This window comes from Myotis davidii, unplaced genomic scaffold, assembly GCF_000327345.1.
Source record: "Myotis davidii unplaced genomic scaffold, ASM32734v1 scaffold11, whole genome shotgun sequence".
In the NCBI taxonomy this organism is placed as follows: Eukaryota; Metazoa; Chordata; class Mammalia; order Chiroptera; family Vespertilionidae; genus Myotis; species Myotis davidii.
Window position 1 is genome coordinate 1,962,887 of NW_006285791.1, and position 18,694 is coordinate 1,981,580.

At 35.8% G+C, this 18,694-nt stretch overlaps 1 protein-coding gene across 4 annotated transcripts in view; it reads left to right on the forward strand.

Annotated features, from left to right (window-relative positions):
- The window catches only part of KIAA1468 (KIAA1468 ortholog), a 102,776-nt gene extending 84,221 nt beyond the window's left edge, over nt 1–18,555 (forward strand). Inside the window, exons 23-29 of one of the 4 annotated variants that reach the window (XM_006756797.1) lie at nt 1,424–1,506; nt 2,291–2,354; nt 3,971–4,109; nt 6,577–6,693; nt 11,579–11,667; nt 15,688–15,758; nt 17,069–18,555. In XM_006756797.1, coding sequence (XP_006756860.1) covers nt 1,424–1,506; nt 2,291–2,354; nt 3,971–4,109; nt 6,577–6,693; nt 11,579–11,667; nt 15,688–15,758; nt 17,069–17,189 — 684 coding nt within the window. In that variant the 3' untranslated portion in view covers nt 17,190–18,555. Of the gene's footprint in view, nt 1–1,423; nt 1,507–2,006; nt 2,090–2,290; nt 2,355–3,970; nt 4,110–6,576; nt 6,694–11,578; nt 11,668–15,687; nt 15,759–17,068 lie in introns of those variants that run through there. The other 3 variants (XM_006756798.1, XM_015559464.1, XM_015559465.1) reach the window with 3 other exon arrangements.
- The last annotated feature ends 139 nt before the right edge of the window (nt 18,556–18,694 follow it).

Consider the following 18,694-nt stretch of genomic DNA (forward strand, 5'->3'; position numbering starts at 1 on the left):
ATTTAATTGCTGTCTAATTATCCATGGATTTTTTTTAATAAAAATCATTTCAGAATGTTGAAGTAGATTCTAAAGTGAATCAGTTGTTAAATCGTAACAGATTATTGTAAAATTAAGAATCATCACATAAAGTGAGCTTTGCTCCCTCTGATGTGTTGTGTAGGAGGAATGTGTTAACATATGCACACAGTGTTTGGCTTTTGTTACTAAAAATTCCATGACATCTTTTATCTTCCAAGAAGACTAGTTCTACTACCAGAGAACAGATTGGTTAGCATTTAGCATTAATTTGTGTTTACATTCTAAAATTGAGAATTAGAATATCGCCCTTTTCTACTAAACTAAAAAATTTCAGTAATTTATTTACTTGAGCTTTTAGATAAATACAAAACAGAAAACTACTTGAACCAGTCAAATATATTTTTGTTTTTTTAAAATATATGTTTATTGTGGTAACATTGGTTTATAACATCATATAAGTTTCAGGTGTGTAAAATTATAAATTGACATCTTAGGTACCATGCTCACCACCGAAAGTCTAGTTTTCATCCATCACCGTACAATAAAAATTTTTTAATTTAATAATATTTTCCTAATATATTACAAAGCTTATATCCTTGGAGTACTCATAAAAATTAACCTCATGTTTCTTGAATGCTTAGTCTTTGTCTTACACAATATTTAGGTAGATTATGTGTAATTAGTAGCATAACTGTCCTTTAAGGTAAATGACAGTATCACCATTTTCAGGTGAGAAAACTTGAGTTTCAAGAGATTACATTCTAATATATCCAAGGCCACATGGCTAATAAGTGGAGAGCTAGAGTCTGAACCCAGGTCTTTTTTCTCACATGTCATTCTTTCCACTAGGCTATGTTATATCTATCTATAAGCTATGTGATGTAAAAAGTTGGGGATTCCCCTATGCGATTTTAAACTTGCTATAGAACAATCAGAAGCAATTTAGTGGTGGCTGCTAGCCATTTGAGTTTTGTTTGAAAACAGTGCAGTTTGTACTTTATTGATCATAATAAAGTCACACCAGATTTACTTAAATAATTTTAACCATAGAACCCAGTATGTGTCTTCTTTTTAGCTTTTTTTTAAGTAAAGCTTTTTTAAAAAAATGCATTTTAATTGAACATGGAAATTGCATAGACTATTTGACCAAAAGTACAAACTGCTATTGAGTTGGTGACAAACTCTGTTCTTGTGGACTGCCAGGCTATTTAAGCTTTATTTTCCTCCTAAGCGTTCTCTGCCTTTATAAAGCACTCTAGTAGCAATATTTGCTTAGCTTCTAATTTTGTTTTTGCTTTTGTGTTTTCTCTCTTTCTCTTGGTTATTCCTTTCCTCCTCCCGTGGCATTGTGTTTGCTCTTAACATGCATCACCTGTGAATACCCCCTGCGCTGACCAATCAGCTGTTGGTGAAGGGGGTGAATGAAACTCTGGTAGCTCAGAGGGTTGTTCCTGCTCTCATTACTCTCTCCAGTGACCCTGAAATGTAAGTGTGGTCCCTGCCTTTTACATTCAGCATCCTTTTCAAAATGTGCCTGTCAAGAAGTAACCATCAGCTTTTAAAGTCATTGAAGAATATACTTATCTTTTTAAAATAACAATATTGGAGTACACTTATTGATTAAACTTTATTATATTTAAGATATTTATGTATCTTTAGGTCAACTTTCACAGTAAGCTTAATTTGGAGGCCATTTATTTAAAAATACATATTAGTAGTAGTAGTTCTCAATAAATATTTCCAAAACTTAAAAATGCTGATGGACTATTTCTTCCAAGCCAAGAAGGGATGCTCTGCTAATCTTACTAATATATTGTTACCAGTAAGTATAGTGGCATGAACCAAAGGCTTAACATTTAATGCTCGAGTGGGTGACTAAACCAAGAAAGGCCAATCAGTCTGCCTGCCCATCCTCAGTCACAGCTAACCCAGTTCTCATTCCAGTTTACCAAACCATTTTTTATTGCATGTTGACTGGTTTACAGCTGACTCTACGAGGCATGAGTGAAGCGTTAGTTGACAAGCGGGTTGCTCCGGCCCTTGTTACCTTGTCCAGTGATCCTGAATTGTGAGTTTCACAGACTGCGACCTTAAGTTATCCTGTCTGCCTTTTTGAGCATTCTTCTTGGTCTGCCTTTTTAAATTTTAATTTGTCATTGCTAGAGATTTAATACAGTATATTTACATTGTACTTACTTTGATATACATTTTTATAATAGTCATTCATCTCAAAGAAAGCTTCAGTTTCTTTCTCTTTGCATTCTAACAGCTCCGTTAGGATTGCCACAATTCCAGCCTTTGGCACTATTATGGAAACAGTTATTCAAAGAGAGGTAGGAAATGTTTGAAATTTATTTCTGTCTATATAGGGGTGAGGTGACGATGACACATTATCATACATGTACCTGGTTGGGGCTGGGGCAGGGAGCATCATACCTTTCATTTTATTTCTTAATGTGGCCAGAGGAGGATCTCAATATTCGAAAACATAATAGTCGGCCCAAAGTATATTATCATATCCTAAGGAAATCTCTAGTCTTTCTTCTCAATTAGAAAATTAAGTATAAACCAACTCTCAGATGTTAGGTATTGCAGTTTTGGATAATCCTTCAAACCACATCTAGTTCCAAAGCTTTCTGTTATCCACTAGAATTCAGCCGTGGGCAAACTACGGCCCGCGGGCCGGATCCTGCCCGTTTGAAATGAATAAAACTAAAAAGAAAAAAGACCGTACCCTTTTATGAAATGATGTTTACTTTGAATTTATATTAGTTCACACAAACACTCCATCCATGCTTTTGTTCCGGCCCTCCGGTCCAGTTTAAGAACCCATTGTGGCCCTCGAGTCAAAAAGTTTGCCCACCCCTGCACTAGATTCTAGACAGCCTGCATAAATTCCTGCTTGCCATTTTGTACAGATGTGAAGACTACTTTGTCAGATAATTTTAGAAACACAATCCTATCTTGTGCCACAAATGGAGGCTTGAGGGCATGTGTATGCTCCAGACTATGTCATTGATGTCTTGCTGCAAGTTATAGTAGACTGGTACCTCGTTGCAGCACACTTCATATGACAATACTCGTCTTGCCTGCTCCACACTACCACAGGCTCCTCCCTCACATTTTATTTTAATTTAGAAACTTATGTTTTAATTTCAACTTTGTTAGGTTTTATCTACCACAAAATTGTGAGACACTTCTCAAAATTAGGATCACAATTTCATTCTTTATTATGAAATTTGACATGTCTTTATATAAATGAAATACCCTATAGGATTAGAAGATAAATGATTTGTGGGCATATTACTTTGCCACTTAAATGTAAAAAAGATTTTCCATCTAATAGACATTTACCAAAAAAGAAAAACTATTTTGTAAGATTTCTTTGTCATGTAGATTTTGTTATAACAAAAATTAAACATCTTTGTAAGTTATGAAAAAATGTTTTTCATTCTTCATTTATATATTTCACTGCTGAAGCACATTTTAAAAAGTACATCATTCTGCCAAGCTTGCAATTTTGGCCGAATTTCAACATGTTCTTAAATCCTAAAATAAAAACGTCTTTTAGGGAAATGTGAGTAAGATGTAAGTCATTAGTGACTCATTGCTTTCGGAAGGTGAATAATTGGGTAACTTACACTGTGATTTGTTTTAAGAATTATAATTTAGATACAAAATATTACTTATCTCTTTTTTCTAAATATTGTGTGATCTTTTTATTTGTTTTAACCATTTTTCAGGTAATAGTTTTTATTTTCTAAAACAAAAAATGAGGAATCAGGCATAAAATGTAAAACCTTTTCTGAGTCAAGACTAAGTACTTAATTTCAAATTTCTACTGCCATGTTGATATAAAATATTTGATGCTGCAAGCCATGTTTAATGTGTATCTTTCTACTCAATTTTTAATGTTCCATAAAATGACTATACATATCCACTTTTTAAGTTGCTGGAAAGACTGAAAATGCAGTTGGCTTCTTTCCTGGAAGATCCTCAGTATCAAGACCAATATTCTTTGCATATAGAGATCATAAAAACATTTGGGAGAGTTGGGCCTAACGCAGAACCAAGGTTCCGAGATGAGTGTAAGTTGCATTTTTCTACCTTTTTTCTTCAATTGTAATGTCAGATCAGAGAAGATTATCTTTATTTTGGCTGTTGGATCTACCCTAGAATATTTTTTGAAAGTTTACTTCTATTTTTAGAAAGCCTCCTATTTATTTATCTTTGTTTTATTTGCAATTTTGAATCTTTGTCCAGTCTGCTCTTAAGAGAAAAGCTTCTGTAATGGCCTTATATAGTGTTTTTCCTATTTTCTTTGGCCACTGAAGATCAGTTGTATAATTATGCACATCTGGGTCATCACATTTTTAACCATTTATCTCCATCTGAGATGTTAAGAAGTGAATTTTTTTGCCTTTTAAAAAGCTTATTTTTTAATGAACAACATAAACTGATGAACAAAAACAGATCCAGAGACAGAGAAGCATTGATCAGACCATCAAACCTCAGAGGGAAGGTAGGGGAGGGTGGGGTAATGGGGAGAGATCAACCAAAGGACTTATATAGGCCTAACCAATGGACACAGACAACAGGGGGGTGAGGGCATGAGTGGAGGGATGGGGGATAATGTGGGGATAAAAACACATGTAATAACTTAATCAATAAAAAATTTAATAAATAAATAAAAACTTATTTTTATTGTTGAAGGTATTACAGATGTTGTCTTTTTGCCCCCATTGACTCCCTCCATTCTGCACCCTCCCCAAAAAAGAAGTGAATTAATTGGTACAGATGTCATAGCCCAGGACAGCACATATATAATGAAATGTTGAATTCTGGAGTATATTTTTGTCTCTTTCCTGAGATTTAGGAAGATTCTTAATTATAGCTTTTAAGTGCTTCTAGACTAGGGTTTAAAAAACATATAGATTTGATTACTAGTTAAGCAATTTCAAGAGGATATTGAACAGTATAGTTGTTGAATTTTTAAGAAAAACATTTAGGAAAGGATTACCTCTGTAGTTGGTCAGAGAAGGAGCAGAAGGAAAAAAGAGGCCATGTGTCAATAGATAAAGAAGTTCAATGAAGGTAAGTTTTAAATGGTTTGAGCAGAAATAAACTAGAGAATCTTAGAGCCACCATTTTGGTGGCTCTGTTCATTAATTGGCCTCAGCATGCCAATGAATGAATTGGAATGTAAACAATTTCATTGGGAAATCATAAAATTTGGAGTTTTTAGCTCCTAAATTTGTCTAGAGCTCCTGTGAATTATGTTGTTACTAATTTTAACAAGTTAAAAAGTCCCCTAAAAATGGCCGTTATTATCCTAAGTTTTTGTGGTGGTTTTTTTGGGGGGGGTTTTTTTAAATATATTTTATTGATTTTTTACAGAGAGGAAGGGAGAGAGATAGAGAGTTAGAAACATCGATGAGAGAGGAACATCGATCAGCTGCCTCCTGCACATCTCCCACCGGGGATGTGCCCACAACCCCAGGTATATGCCCTTGACCGGAATCGAACCCGGGACCTTTCAGTCCGCAAGCCGACGCTCCATCCACTGAGCCAAACCGGTTTCGGCTTTGTGGTGTTTTTTTTGCCATTTACTAAGGCAAGCATAAAAGTTGTGTTTATTGAGGAAGCAGGAGGTCTTTCTAGGAGAAGAGTGTGGCTCTAATATGCCCAAACTCAATGCGAACATGAAAGAAATCAGTGTAGTTGGTCAGAAGTGTGTGTTTATGAATGGTGTTTAGGGTTCCCCAACCAAGCAGAGACTTGTGATCAACAAGGGGCCATGTGATCAACCATTTGATAATCACAGACCCTGGAGCCATTTCTCTAGGAAACCCTGCTGTTAGGGAGAAATGGTATGTATTTAGAAGTCTCAATCTTAGGCAGTAGGGGAACTCAATGCTACTGAATTGGTTACTGTTTCTTGAGCCATCACTTTTATTTTAGCAGTAGGTTGCCTGTACTTTTGAAATTTTACATGAATGAATATTGAGATATAATGTATTGAGCCCACTGAGTGACTTAAAGGCACAACAACCAGTGCTGTTTGACATTGATCTTTGCCAAGAATTTAAGAAACTAGTTTTAGAAAGGTGTATAATAATTTGATGTTGAAAAAGAAAACATATACTGTTTTTATCTTTTGTTTAATAGCAATGCTAATACCTGATTCTTATAAAGAAACTTATTTGTAAATATAATAACATAAAAAGTAGGTTATTTACATTTGTTTATTTAGTTTTTATTTTTCAAACTGGGACATTGAATTGCAGTGAGGCCAAATGACCTATATACATGTTCATAATTAGATCATAATGACAAGTGCTACAGTCTATTTTTCCCTAGTATATTTTTCAGAAAGTATAAAAATACACTTTCTTTTCTATTAAGGAAGAGAAAGCATAGAACGTGGCTAGTCTTTTGAAACTAACCTAGAATTAAAATGAAATTTTATAAATTAAAATGAGAACTTATTTTTTAAGATGTATGAGTGTTGTACTAGTCTATTTGGATAAAAATGTAATACTTTTCTTTTTTCAGTTGTTATACCACATTTGCATAAGCTAGCCTTGGTGAACAACTTACAAATTGTGGATTCTAAAAGACTGGATATTGCTACCCATCTTTTTGAAGCCTACAGTGCACTTTCCTGTTGTTGTATCCTTGAATAATGCGTATCTGTATTTATATAACCAGTTTTACAGTGAACTATCTCTGTTGTTAAAGGTTAAGAAATAGAATATTTTTTCTTCAACTTATGTAAGGATTGCAAAAAATTAAAAATTTGGTTTGACTTGCCTTACTCATTATTCCAGCTGTCTCATAATTTTACAAGATAAGTTTAAGTCCTCTGTGCTTATATAGTTTTAAAAATACTGGCTAAACTTTTATTTATGTTAATCAGCTATATAACTGAGCAAGAAATGAATTATAACTGAGGTTTGTTAATCAAAAGAAAGCCTTGTATGTGTCCTGGCAGTGGGTTTTTCAGTTAATGTTTAACCATATGTATCCAGTGGAATACAATGAATTCCTCTTGAGAGATATCACTCATTGAAAAAGTACAGTGTACCCAGGCTGATGTGGCTCAGTTGACTGGACACTCCAAAAAGGTGGCGTGTTTGATTTCCAGTTAGGGCACATATACAGGTTTTGGGTTCAATCCCCAGTCAGGGCATATAAGGGAGGCAACCAATCGATGTTTTTCTCTCTCTCCCCTCTCTGTCTCTCTCCCTCTCCCCCTCCCCCTCCACCACTTCTTCCCCACCATCCTCTCTCTAAAATCAATAAAAAAAAATAATAATAATTTGAAAAAGTCCAATTGCTGGCTGATCATCTCCAGTGGAGGAAAACTCAGAGATCACCTAACATATCAACCACTGCATTGCATTTTATAAATGATCAAAGTAGAGCTTACATTAGTGAATTCTGTTTTTTTATCATTAAAAATCAAAACTGTGCCCTAACCGGTTTGGCTCAGTGGATAGAGCGTCGGCCTGCAGACTGAAGGATAACAGGTTCAATTCTGGTCAAGGGCATGTACCTTGATTGCGGAAACATCCCCAGTAGAGGGTGTGCACGAGGCAGCTGATCAGTATTTCTCTCTCATCGATGTTTCTAACTTTCTATCCCTCTCCCTTCCTCTCTGTAAAAATTCAATAAAATATATATTTTTTTTAAAAGAAAGCAAAACTGTGATTAGAACAATGAATTTTAGCTATCCTCTTAAATGTTCTCTCTACTATTTAGGCCTCAAAAAATAAAACTGAGAATGAAGTGAAGGTAAAATGAGCAAAATGAGCTCTAGCTTTTGGGCTCTCCCATTGAAAGGCAGGTTAGTTCAAAAAGGGGTAAAGAAGAGATCAAAAAGGAGTGAAAGTATGGCTACTCAAACAAATATAAAAGTACACGCTGGACACCATAATCAGAGAATTTGATTATGACAGAAAAGAAATGACAGTAGAGAGAGGTTTCTAGTGATTCATGAAAATAGAAGGCAAAGGAAGAATTTCAGGATTAAAATTGTGGTTTCATATTGTTTGTTTTTTAGCTAAATTTATTGGGGTTACATTGGTTAATAAAGTTGTATAGGTACCAGTTATACAATTCTATAATACATCAACTGTATATTGAGTTTCATATTGTTATATGCCAGCTTGAAGTAATAAACAAAGTGAACAGATAATTTTAAGTAAGACAAATAAGTTCCAAAATGCCACTGAAACTCATTTGCACTGGATTCTTGAGTGGAATGTTCTAATTTTGTTCATAATAAATCAAATGGAGAAAGTAGAAACTTAAAAGCTATTTGTTGGGGAGCTATTTGTACTTTTGGACGTGTTAAGACTTGAAGTTGGATGCATGGTTGAGAGCATTTTATTTGGGAAATCTACAAATTATTCATCTGGCCAGTGTAAGTCATCCTATATAATAAAGATGTAATATGCAAATGGTCGTTACACTTTGACGCGTAAGGACCAGATCACGAATCGGCAGGAGGGTGGGGCAGCGAGCTACAAGCAGGCTGCGGAGAGCTGCAGGAGGTGGCAGGGCAGCAAGCTCTGAGAGGGTGCGGGGGGTGCTACAGGAGGGCGAGGCAACGGGCAGAGAGCTACAGGAGAGCAGCAGCGAGCTACTGGTGCACGGATTCGTACACAGGGCTATTAGTCTTTTTATAATATAGATTTTAAAGTGAGCAGAGACACCATATTTTGATAATTTTGTGCCTCAACTCTCCATTAGTTCATCTTGTATAAGTTTAATTCTACTAAAAGGAGAACGTACTATTATTCTTGATTTATCTTGTTGGCATTTCAACTTATTAAAGATAGAGGAAGCAAAAAGAAGAAGCCATATTGTAATTGGCAAGGAAGAATTTTTTAGTAATGGAGAAGTGACAGGCCCCTTATAGGAAAGTAGTAATGGCATGTCAGTTTGCATTTCAAAGAAAGAAAATATTGGAATGTTTATACCTGCTTCCTAGACTTCGTAAAACTAGATGTTTACTGAAGCAATAAGTCATATTCATAACTAGCAGAGAGTTTCAAAAGGAATACATATCAAGGAAAATGCAAAAGTCAAAAATTTTACTTCTGTAAAGCTAAATTTTCCAAATGGCAAGGTAATGATCTCTAAAGAGCACAGAAGTCTGCATAGAAGGAATATTATTGTGGGTTTAAGCATGCATAGAGTATTACTAAATACAGTAAAAAGTCTACACCAGTATAGTAAGGGGAGGAACCAACTTAACAATAGACCCTGTTCAAGTACTAAAAATGTTAGTTCTGCATGAGTCAGAGATTGTACTTATGTCAACAGGATGGTGTGGCCACTAATAAATCACATTGTTCCAATCTGTTCTGTTCCATTGCATTCTGAACTGAAAGACCACAAGAGTATTCCTATCAATACTGACATGATATTTTAATAAGGATACAGAATAACTATAGTGTTTAACATTCAGCTTAGTAATAAATTAAGAAATCATATTTATAAAATTTTTGAAGAAATTTAAGAAGGTTGAACCAGAGAAGAGATAGCTTGGGGATGAAAAGATAATTCAAAATTAATTTTAAAGGTTGATATTAGATATGAAAAAGTTTAGGCACACTGTAACTAAGGTTCAGGACTAACATTAACAAGCAGAGGTCTTAGAGAGGCCGATTTTGTGTATTAGCCTTTCTAATGGAGCTATCTAAAAATGCAATTTTTTATTTATTTATTTTTTTGTTAATCCTCACCTGAGGATTTTTCCCATTGATTTTCAGAGAGAATGGAAGGAAGGGACAGTGGGGGGCAGGGGTTGGGGAGGAAAGAGAAAGAGAGGGAGAGAGAGAGAGAAACATCCATGTGAAAGAGACACATCGATTGGTTGCCTTCCACTCAAGCCCCAACACTGGGCACAGGATAGGGATTGAACCTGCAGCCCAGGTATGTGCCTCTGACCGGGAATCGAACCCTCGAGCCTTCAGTATAGGAACCCACACTCTAACCACTGAGCAACCGCCCAGGAGGAAATGATCTCTCTCATGAAACTGTGAATGTCCTGTCATTGTTAGCAGTCAGGGGCCCTATGACCATCATTCACTGATGAAGTAAAGGTGATTCCTAATATGAAATAGAACTAAATGACCTCTAAGTCTTCAATCCTTAAGAAAGATTATTTGATCCCATGGGGAAAAGGTAAAAACAAACAGTGGGTAGATAAAGAGGAGAGTGAATTCCCTCTTACATCCAAATAAGACCATCTTCAATTTCTTAATCCATGTGCATATTTCTAGATCTGAGTCTCAACTACTAATCCAAAGGTCACTCAGACTTCTGCCTTGGTGATCCTTTCCCCCTATCTAGAAAACAAGACTACATGACCATTAGTTTGTAGCCCTCTCTATGTCTATAGGGGTTTGGTTTATGTCATTCATTATATATAGGAACCTTACTTATATATAACTAGAGGCCCAGTGTCATAGTGACCAGTCAGTGCCAGTCGTTCTGCTGTTAGGGTCAATTTGCATGTTACCCTTTTATTATATAGGATAGAGGCCTAGTGCATGGGTGGGGGCCGGCTGGTTTTCCCTGAAGGGTTTCCTGGATCAGGTTGGGGGTCCCGCTGGGGTGTCTGGCCAGCCTGGGTGAGGGGCTGAGGGCCATTTTCAGGCTGGCCACACCCCTTCAGGGTGGAGGTCCCCACTGGGGTACCTGGCCAGCCTGAGTGAGAAACTGATGGCTGTTTACAGGCTGGCCACAGCCCCTTTGGGGTGGGGGACCCTACTGGGGTGCCTGGCCAGCATGGGTGAGGGGCTGATAGCCGTTTTCAGGCTGGCCACGCCCACGGGCTGGCAACAGCTATCAGGGATTTCTGTAACTTCTATAATTGAAACTTTGTAGCCTTGGTCCGGCTGAAAGCCTGGGTTGCCCCTGGCAGCCCAGGCTCCCAGCCCCTCCTTGAGCAGAGGCCACGCCAGCTGGAAGCAGGTATCTGGGATTTATTTATCTTCTATAATTGAAACTTTGTAGCCTTGAGTGTAGCTCAGGGTTGGCCAAGCAGCCGGGAAGCTTGGCTTCCTCCATCGCCAGGGGCAACCCAAGCCTCCTGCTCACTCCAGCTCCCTGGCCACTGCCATGTTTTTGACGGCATGAGGGAGTGACAGTTAATTTGCATATTGCTCTTTTATTAGATGGGGGTGAACCCGAAATCTTTCAGTGTATGGGATGATGCTCTAACCAATGGGCAACATCAGCCAGGGCCAGTGTTCTTACTTTCTATACTCATTTTACTCATTTAAACATCCAGTTAAATTGCATAAATACTTATATAACATGTAATTGTGTAATGTTACAATAATTAATACCACTGGCAGATTTGTGGGAATAAAATCAGTTGACACTTGATAAGCAACTAACCCAACAAATGAGAATTATGCTTGCAGAAGTCTATTTACTGTAGATGATCTGCATGACATAGGCATTATTTAAGAGAGCTGAACTGGACATATTAGTTGTGTGGGTTTTTTTTTTAATTACCTTAACTATGTGTCTCAAGTCATATCAGAGGACTTAATGGTTAATCACTTTTTACCTGGTCTCAGATGTTTGCGCACTGACATGGAACATCTTTCTCCAGAGCATGAGGTAAGCTACTATGATGATTAAGCCACTGTGATCATCAGTGTTGTGTTCATATGTTTTAATATCTCCTGTACAGATTTTTATTCTTCTTTATGTGAGGCATGATTATAATATGCTGCACTTAGTTTTTTAAAAATTACTTCAATGTCCTTTTATGGATTTATTTACTAATTATAAGATGTGGAGCAACTCCTTTAACATCTTTGAGCCTGTTTCATTCTCTAAAGTAGGGATTACATACTTCATTAAATATAATCAGAATTTAATAAAATAATGTACATGAAATGCATTTAATCTATAAAATGCTATACAGTGTCATCTCTGATCATCAACTTTCATTCAGTTTGTCTCCCTATTTCCTTCAAAACCTTGTCATTCATTTCTTACTATTGGCCCAGTGCACGGTTTTGTGCACATTGAAAGGAAATTAATTAGAAGAAATATTTTAATATTGCTATTCACCATTTAGAATAGAAGTGTTAAAGATGAAAGAAATTAGTAAAATGTACATGAAAATAATATATAAATTGAATAAACAATAACAACATGATATAACAACAAAGACATGAAAACAAAAACATGATATAAAAACAACAAAATGATGATATAAAAAAAACAAAAACATGATATAAAAACAGCATTGAACTTTGATAAAAACAATGACTGATAAATTGATTACAGCTTATTCTAATATGTCCCAGTATACTACATTAAAAGTAAAAACACTTTCAGATTGTTTGACTAATTTCCCTTGTAATGAAGTATTTACGACTTTAACGTCACACACTCTTCGAACTCAAGAGAAAGCAACATATAACTGACCAGGTCCGAAAAGAGAAAGCCGGGCGTTGCTACGTGATGTCATTAACTGGCGCCCACAGTGACCATTTCCGGGCTAGACTGGGCTGTGGGCCACATTTTGTGCCATAGGGTCTTGGCAGCGTTGGCTACGATTTGGTGGGGTGTCGCTCCAGGGTGGTGATGGGGCCTGTGTCCCACTTGGGGGAAGCTGAGTGTTGGTTTGTCAGTGCCAGGTCTGTGGTGCCGTTTATTTTTAAATGGCCAGTGTGCGTCATGGCAGCTCCTGCATTGAGCATCTGCTCATTAGTGGTAAGTGTGCATCATAGCTAATGGTCGGAGGGAAGGATGGACACTTAGCCTTTTATATATATAGATTCTATATCTGCAACCTGTCTTTCTATAGCTTTTCTTTAATCTGTTACCACGGTTGACTCTAAAGGAGGCAAAACAAAATAAAAACAAAAACTTTCCTTCATACCTCCCCAAATCTCTTGCCCTCTCCTTAGTCTGCTCACTGTGTCAACTTGCACAATGCCTGTTGGTCTACCATATTCATTACCATCACACTAATACAGTGAACTGTTCTTCCTAAGATTGCTGATGATCAAAGTGAAAGGACACTTTTCAGATCTGATAGGACTTATATAGGAGTCCATACCTTTTCATCCATATCTTGTCAACAGTTGGTATTCTTAAGACTTTTTAGGTTTGTTTTGTTTTGTTGTTTTTTAAAGATATGTTTTTATTCATTTTCAGAAAGGGAACGGGAGAGGGAGAGATGGATAGAAACATTAATGATGAGAGAATCATCAATTGCTGTCTCCTGCACACCCTCTACTGGGGATCAAGCCTGCAACCTGGGCATGTGCCCTTACCGGGAATTGAGCCATGACCTCCTGGTTCATGAGTTAATGCTCAACCACTGAGTGACACTCAAAACTTTTTAATTTGATGGGTATAAAATAGTATCTCATTATGGTTTTTATTTGCAGTTCTCTGTTTATTGTCGAACTTGAGCATCTTTTGTATGTTTACTGTATAGACTAGTTATGTTTTTCAGTCAAAGCCTATTTAGTTTTTTTACCCATTTTTCATTTGGGTTATCTTTTTTCTGTTATTTCTTCAAAGTTTGTTATATATTTGGAATACCAGTATTTTATTAGTTTTGTGAATATCTTTTTCAGTTCGTGATATGTCTTTTCACATTTTTGGCATTAATCATTTCCAAAAGACAGTATCTCCTATACTTCTAAAATGTTTAAAAGTTGTATTTTTTTTTAATTTAATTCTTAGTCCATCTAAAATTGATGTAAGGTAGTGCTCCAGTTACATTTTTTTTCTCTGTGGATAAGCAGTCACCCCATTATTATCTATTGAACAGCTAATCCTGTCTATACTGATTGGCAGTGCCACCTCCCTCATGCATAGAGTCTCCATGTGTGCGTGTGTCTGTTATTAGGGGGCATTCTTTTCCATTGGTCTCATGGTCAGTTACTAAAACAATGATATACAGTCTTCATACAGTGGCCTTGTTAAAAAGTCCTGAAACCTACAAGGGCAAGTGCAGCATTGCATTGTGGCCTTTTTCTAGGACTGTTTATGACCCTTAGCTTTTTCATATAAATTTGAGCATTAACAGGTTCTAAAAAAAATCTCATTCAGATTCTTATTGAAAATGAATTCATTCTAAATTAATTTGGGGAGATATCATCTTCATGATTTTAAGCCTTTTTATCCAGAAAATGTTATAGCCTACATTTATTTAGATGTCTTTCAATAAAGTTTTATAATTTCATCTGAGAAAATGTGACACCTTATATTTATATTATAATGCTATCGTTTTTAGGATTATATATTTTTTAACCCTTTGTTTTTGTATAGGAATACATATAACTTTTGTATGTTGAATGTATGTCTGGCCAACTTGAGAAACTTTAGTATCCTAATAAAATGTCTCTGGATTTTTGTGTGTATGTTTTATATATAGAACTGTCATATGCAAAGAATATATTCTTTTTTTAATACTTTATTTTTTATTTTTATCTTATTATAGGATCTGTATTGCTATCCCTTTTTCACTTCTCATATTAACTTGTTTTTTGCTTTCTCTTTTAAATAGTTTTGATAAGGATTTATTGATTTTATTAATTTTCCTAATATTGAACTTTAGGCTGTGTTGTTTTTTTCTGTATTCGTTTTCTATTTTATTGATTTCTATTTTCATCTTTATTTTTGCTTTCTTTAGGTTTAATTTTTTTATATTTTTCTGATTTCTTGAGGAATCTTGGATTTACTTTTAACTATTTTTATTTATGTAACTTTTTAACTTTTCTTTATTTCTAACACATCAATTTAAGGCTGCTCAGAAAACCTTCATGTAAACTGTAACATTCTTCACCTTGGCCTTCTTACTCAGTGTTCTTTCTAAAGCCCTATCACCTTCTAATATACAATCTAATTGATCTGTGCTTTTGTGTTTATTGTCTAGAACATAGGATTATAAGCTCTTCACAAGGAGGGAATGTTGCTTGTTTTATTTGTTGCATTCTCTGTTTTAAAAAGTTCCAGGGACATAGTAGGTGACAAATATGTATTGTTTAGTGACCTCCGTTCCCAAACACAGGCCAAGAATATTCAGCAATGCCATTTGTTTCTGGCATGGTTGCTAGCAATAGGAGCAGCAGCTTCTTAGACCCCTCTACCCTTTCCACCACTACTCCGTCTCCCTGCAAAAATGATGTGAACTCTTGGACCCCCAATGTATAGTATCCCAGACTAGTAGCAACAGACCTACTAGGGCTCTGCTGTAAACATTAAAATAGAGCACCTTGCTTTTTGCAACCTGGAAAAAGCAAAGATATACAGGATAGAACAGCTTTTACTGAGAAAATGTGTGTGGCCATGGTAGTCATATATGTTAAATGTATAGATGTATACATATTTTACTCTTAACATTAGATGGTGGGGGAAACTAAGGAAGAATGGGAATCAGATTTAGAAGGAAGGTTAGTGAAAATCAAAATGAATTATTATTATATGATTGAGATCTTTTAACGCTATTTCTGCACCTGATTGAGAATCCTAATGTGAATTCCTTTAACAAAGTAACTGTGAAAACTTTACATTTTTAAGTAACATATTAGCTTATGGGAATATTAAAAACTTTAACCATAGCATTTCACTATGTCAACTGTATTTCACTAAAATTATTTTTTTAATCAGGTTATCTTAAGTTCCATGATAAAAGAATGTGAACAGAAAGTAGAGAATAAGACTGTCCAAGAGCCTCAAGGGTAAGACATTAATTCCTTTTTAAAGACTTCACGTTAACCTTAAATTCTGTAAATTTTCTATATGTGGTCATGGTGTTTTATTTTGTGTTATTTTGTAGTCAATTATTTGGCAGATACGAACATTCTTTAAATTAGCAGTTCTCAAATGCTAGTCCGTAACCTACCTGTATCAGAATTATCAGGAGAATTTAAAATTCAGATCTCTGCCCCATAATCTGTGCTCTCCTCTCAACATTCTCATTCAGCCTAGAGATCTGTATGTTTAAAAGCTTCCAGAGTTTATACGTGCTGGATTTGGGAACCACTGGTCAAATAGCTTCTTAGAAATTTGTGACAGGAGTTTGTAAGCTGTAACTTGACAAACTGCATTAGGGATTATAAACTTGTGCTTCTAACCAAGCTAATTAGAATTCAGAGATCCAATGGAATGAAAATACAAACATAGATATGCAGGAGTGAAGTTGGGCATTGAGGAGAGAAAATAATTTGCAAATAGACTGAGTGTCCTCTTAGCTCTGGCTGAAGTAACCTTGAGCAGTTCATCTAAATGGGCACAGTTACATAAAAAACTCAAAGGTGTTTTAAAGCTGACTGCCAGGAGTAAGTGTTTCATCCTGTCAGGCTAGGTGTAGACACACACACACACTCGCTCTCTCTCTCTCTCTCTCTCTCTCTCTCACACACAGCCTAATGAGTTAAGTAATAGCCTTATTTTCATTTTTCAGATGAGGATTATATTACAAATGAGATTAAATAACTTACCTAGGGTCACACAGCTGGTAAGAGACAGAGCCAAGATTCAGTCTCATTCCTGACTTGCTCCTAACTACAGTGGGCCTTGACTTACGAGTTTAATTCGTTCCGTGACTGAGCTCATAACTCAAATTACTCGTATGTCAAATCAAAAAGTGAACGAGTGAGACACGTGATGCTGGGCTAATGTTGTGGTGTTCACTGTGACGTTCGCTGCACCAACTAGTGGTGGGGTATCTGAAGCTGGCTCGTAACCCGAACTTTAGCTCACAACTCAAAGCAAAAAATCAACTGAGAGATGGCTCGTATCTCGAAAAACTCGTTAGTTGGGGCACTCGTAAGTCAAGGCCCCACTGTACTACACCATATTGCTTCCTTTAATATAATGGATGAACCTGAAAGCTCCTGACCTCGTATGGTACATAGAAATGCCTCCCCATACATATTAGTTTCCCTTTTGTGATACCAGCTCATAATGTATTTACTAAAGAAGTAGAAAAACATTGGTATTTTAGTTTTTTAATTGATTTACAAGAATTTTAAACTTTCTTCTCTAGCTCAATGTCAATTGCTGCAAGCTTAGTGAGTGAAGATACAAAGACGAAGTTTTTGAACAAAATGGGCCAATTGACAACATCAGGTGCCATGTTGGCCAATGTGTTTCAGAGGAAGAAGTAAAAGCCAGAAGGAAGTCCCCGGTAGACACTACGATGGACCTCAAGCAGACTGGTTCCTTGTACTTGAAGTACTTGCCTTTTTTATTGCTTTGTTTTATGTTCTTGAATTATAATTTTATCCTCACCTCCAAAGATATTTGCACTGCTTTTGATTATTACTGTATACCTGTTAATTTTGGAGTTATAACTGTGGTGATAGGAAATTGAGTTGATACTCTGTACCAAGTAAGTCCCTCTTCTATGTTCCTGTCCTTAAGAATATTTTTTTTATATATATATATATAGTGAAGAGGGGTTTTTGTTTTGTTTTTTTAATTTTTGGATGGGATATTGGCAAATATCTGTATTATACACTAAGCTATTACAATGGTACTTAAAATAATGTAAATTTGAAGTCATTGTTATAAAGTAATAAAAGTGGAGATTACTTAAGTATTTAAATTATGAAAGAATAATGCAGACTTTTTATTGTTTCTTAACTGACTAGAAAGAGCCACCAGCATTACTCTGTGCCTTTTGGACTTCAGTTTGTGTGTCTGTGGGAATTGTGTGCATTCCATTCACACAGTATTTATAGCGCTGTGATGAAGTTGAATTACAGATCCTGCAGTACATGGATAATAATGAAACTTTCAACATTTCAGAGCTCTCCTGAATATTCTTTAAGTGCTATTTAAACCTCCCCAGCACTCACATGTATATAATGGACTTACCTGAGGAAAGACAACACATAAACATGGGGAGTGGTAACCAAGGTGAATTTACAAACTGCTGTGTAGTAGATTTAAATATTAAAAAATAAATGTAAGAAGAGCTAATAATTGTGAAAATTTCCCTAAATTGAAATACAGGAAAAAAAATGGTTCAAATCTGAAATTGAACACTTATTTATGTAAAACAATTTATTTAAGGTATTTTCTAATGATTTTAATTTTACACATTATCTTTTCATTCTGCGTGTTACAGAGAAGTACCTTTAAGTTAAGGACATTTGGGGGCTGTTCTTTTCCCTCTAAGCTAAAAATGACATTGGCTAAATTATTATCGGTTAGTTAACACTTTGTCCCTTAAAGTCAGTGATTGTTCTTGTGTTTGATGTATATTACACAGAGTCTAAGTCAGTGTACAGGTCCCCTGGAATTTGACAGTTGTCTATAAAGTAACGCATCTTGAAGTAGAAAAGAGTGGTACTGGATTTAGAAGCGGGGAGATTGGTTTGAGGGGTTAACGTGAGGCCTTTTTGAAAAGATGATATTTTAATAAAGAATTCTCGTTTGAGCACAGTCATTGCACATGGGTGATTCTCATGTTTGTTGTATAAACTGGTTTCATATACTTGGAACACAGTTGGATTACATTCATTTTCCGAGAAGCTACCTTATCACACATTCAAGCTTATAAACCAGTTGACATAAGCAAAGCCATTTCACAAGTTCATTCTGAAATCATTTCTTTTACCGACAGTGAAATAATTGTTAACAAATTAGTCTTTCTGAAAACTGTTGG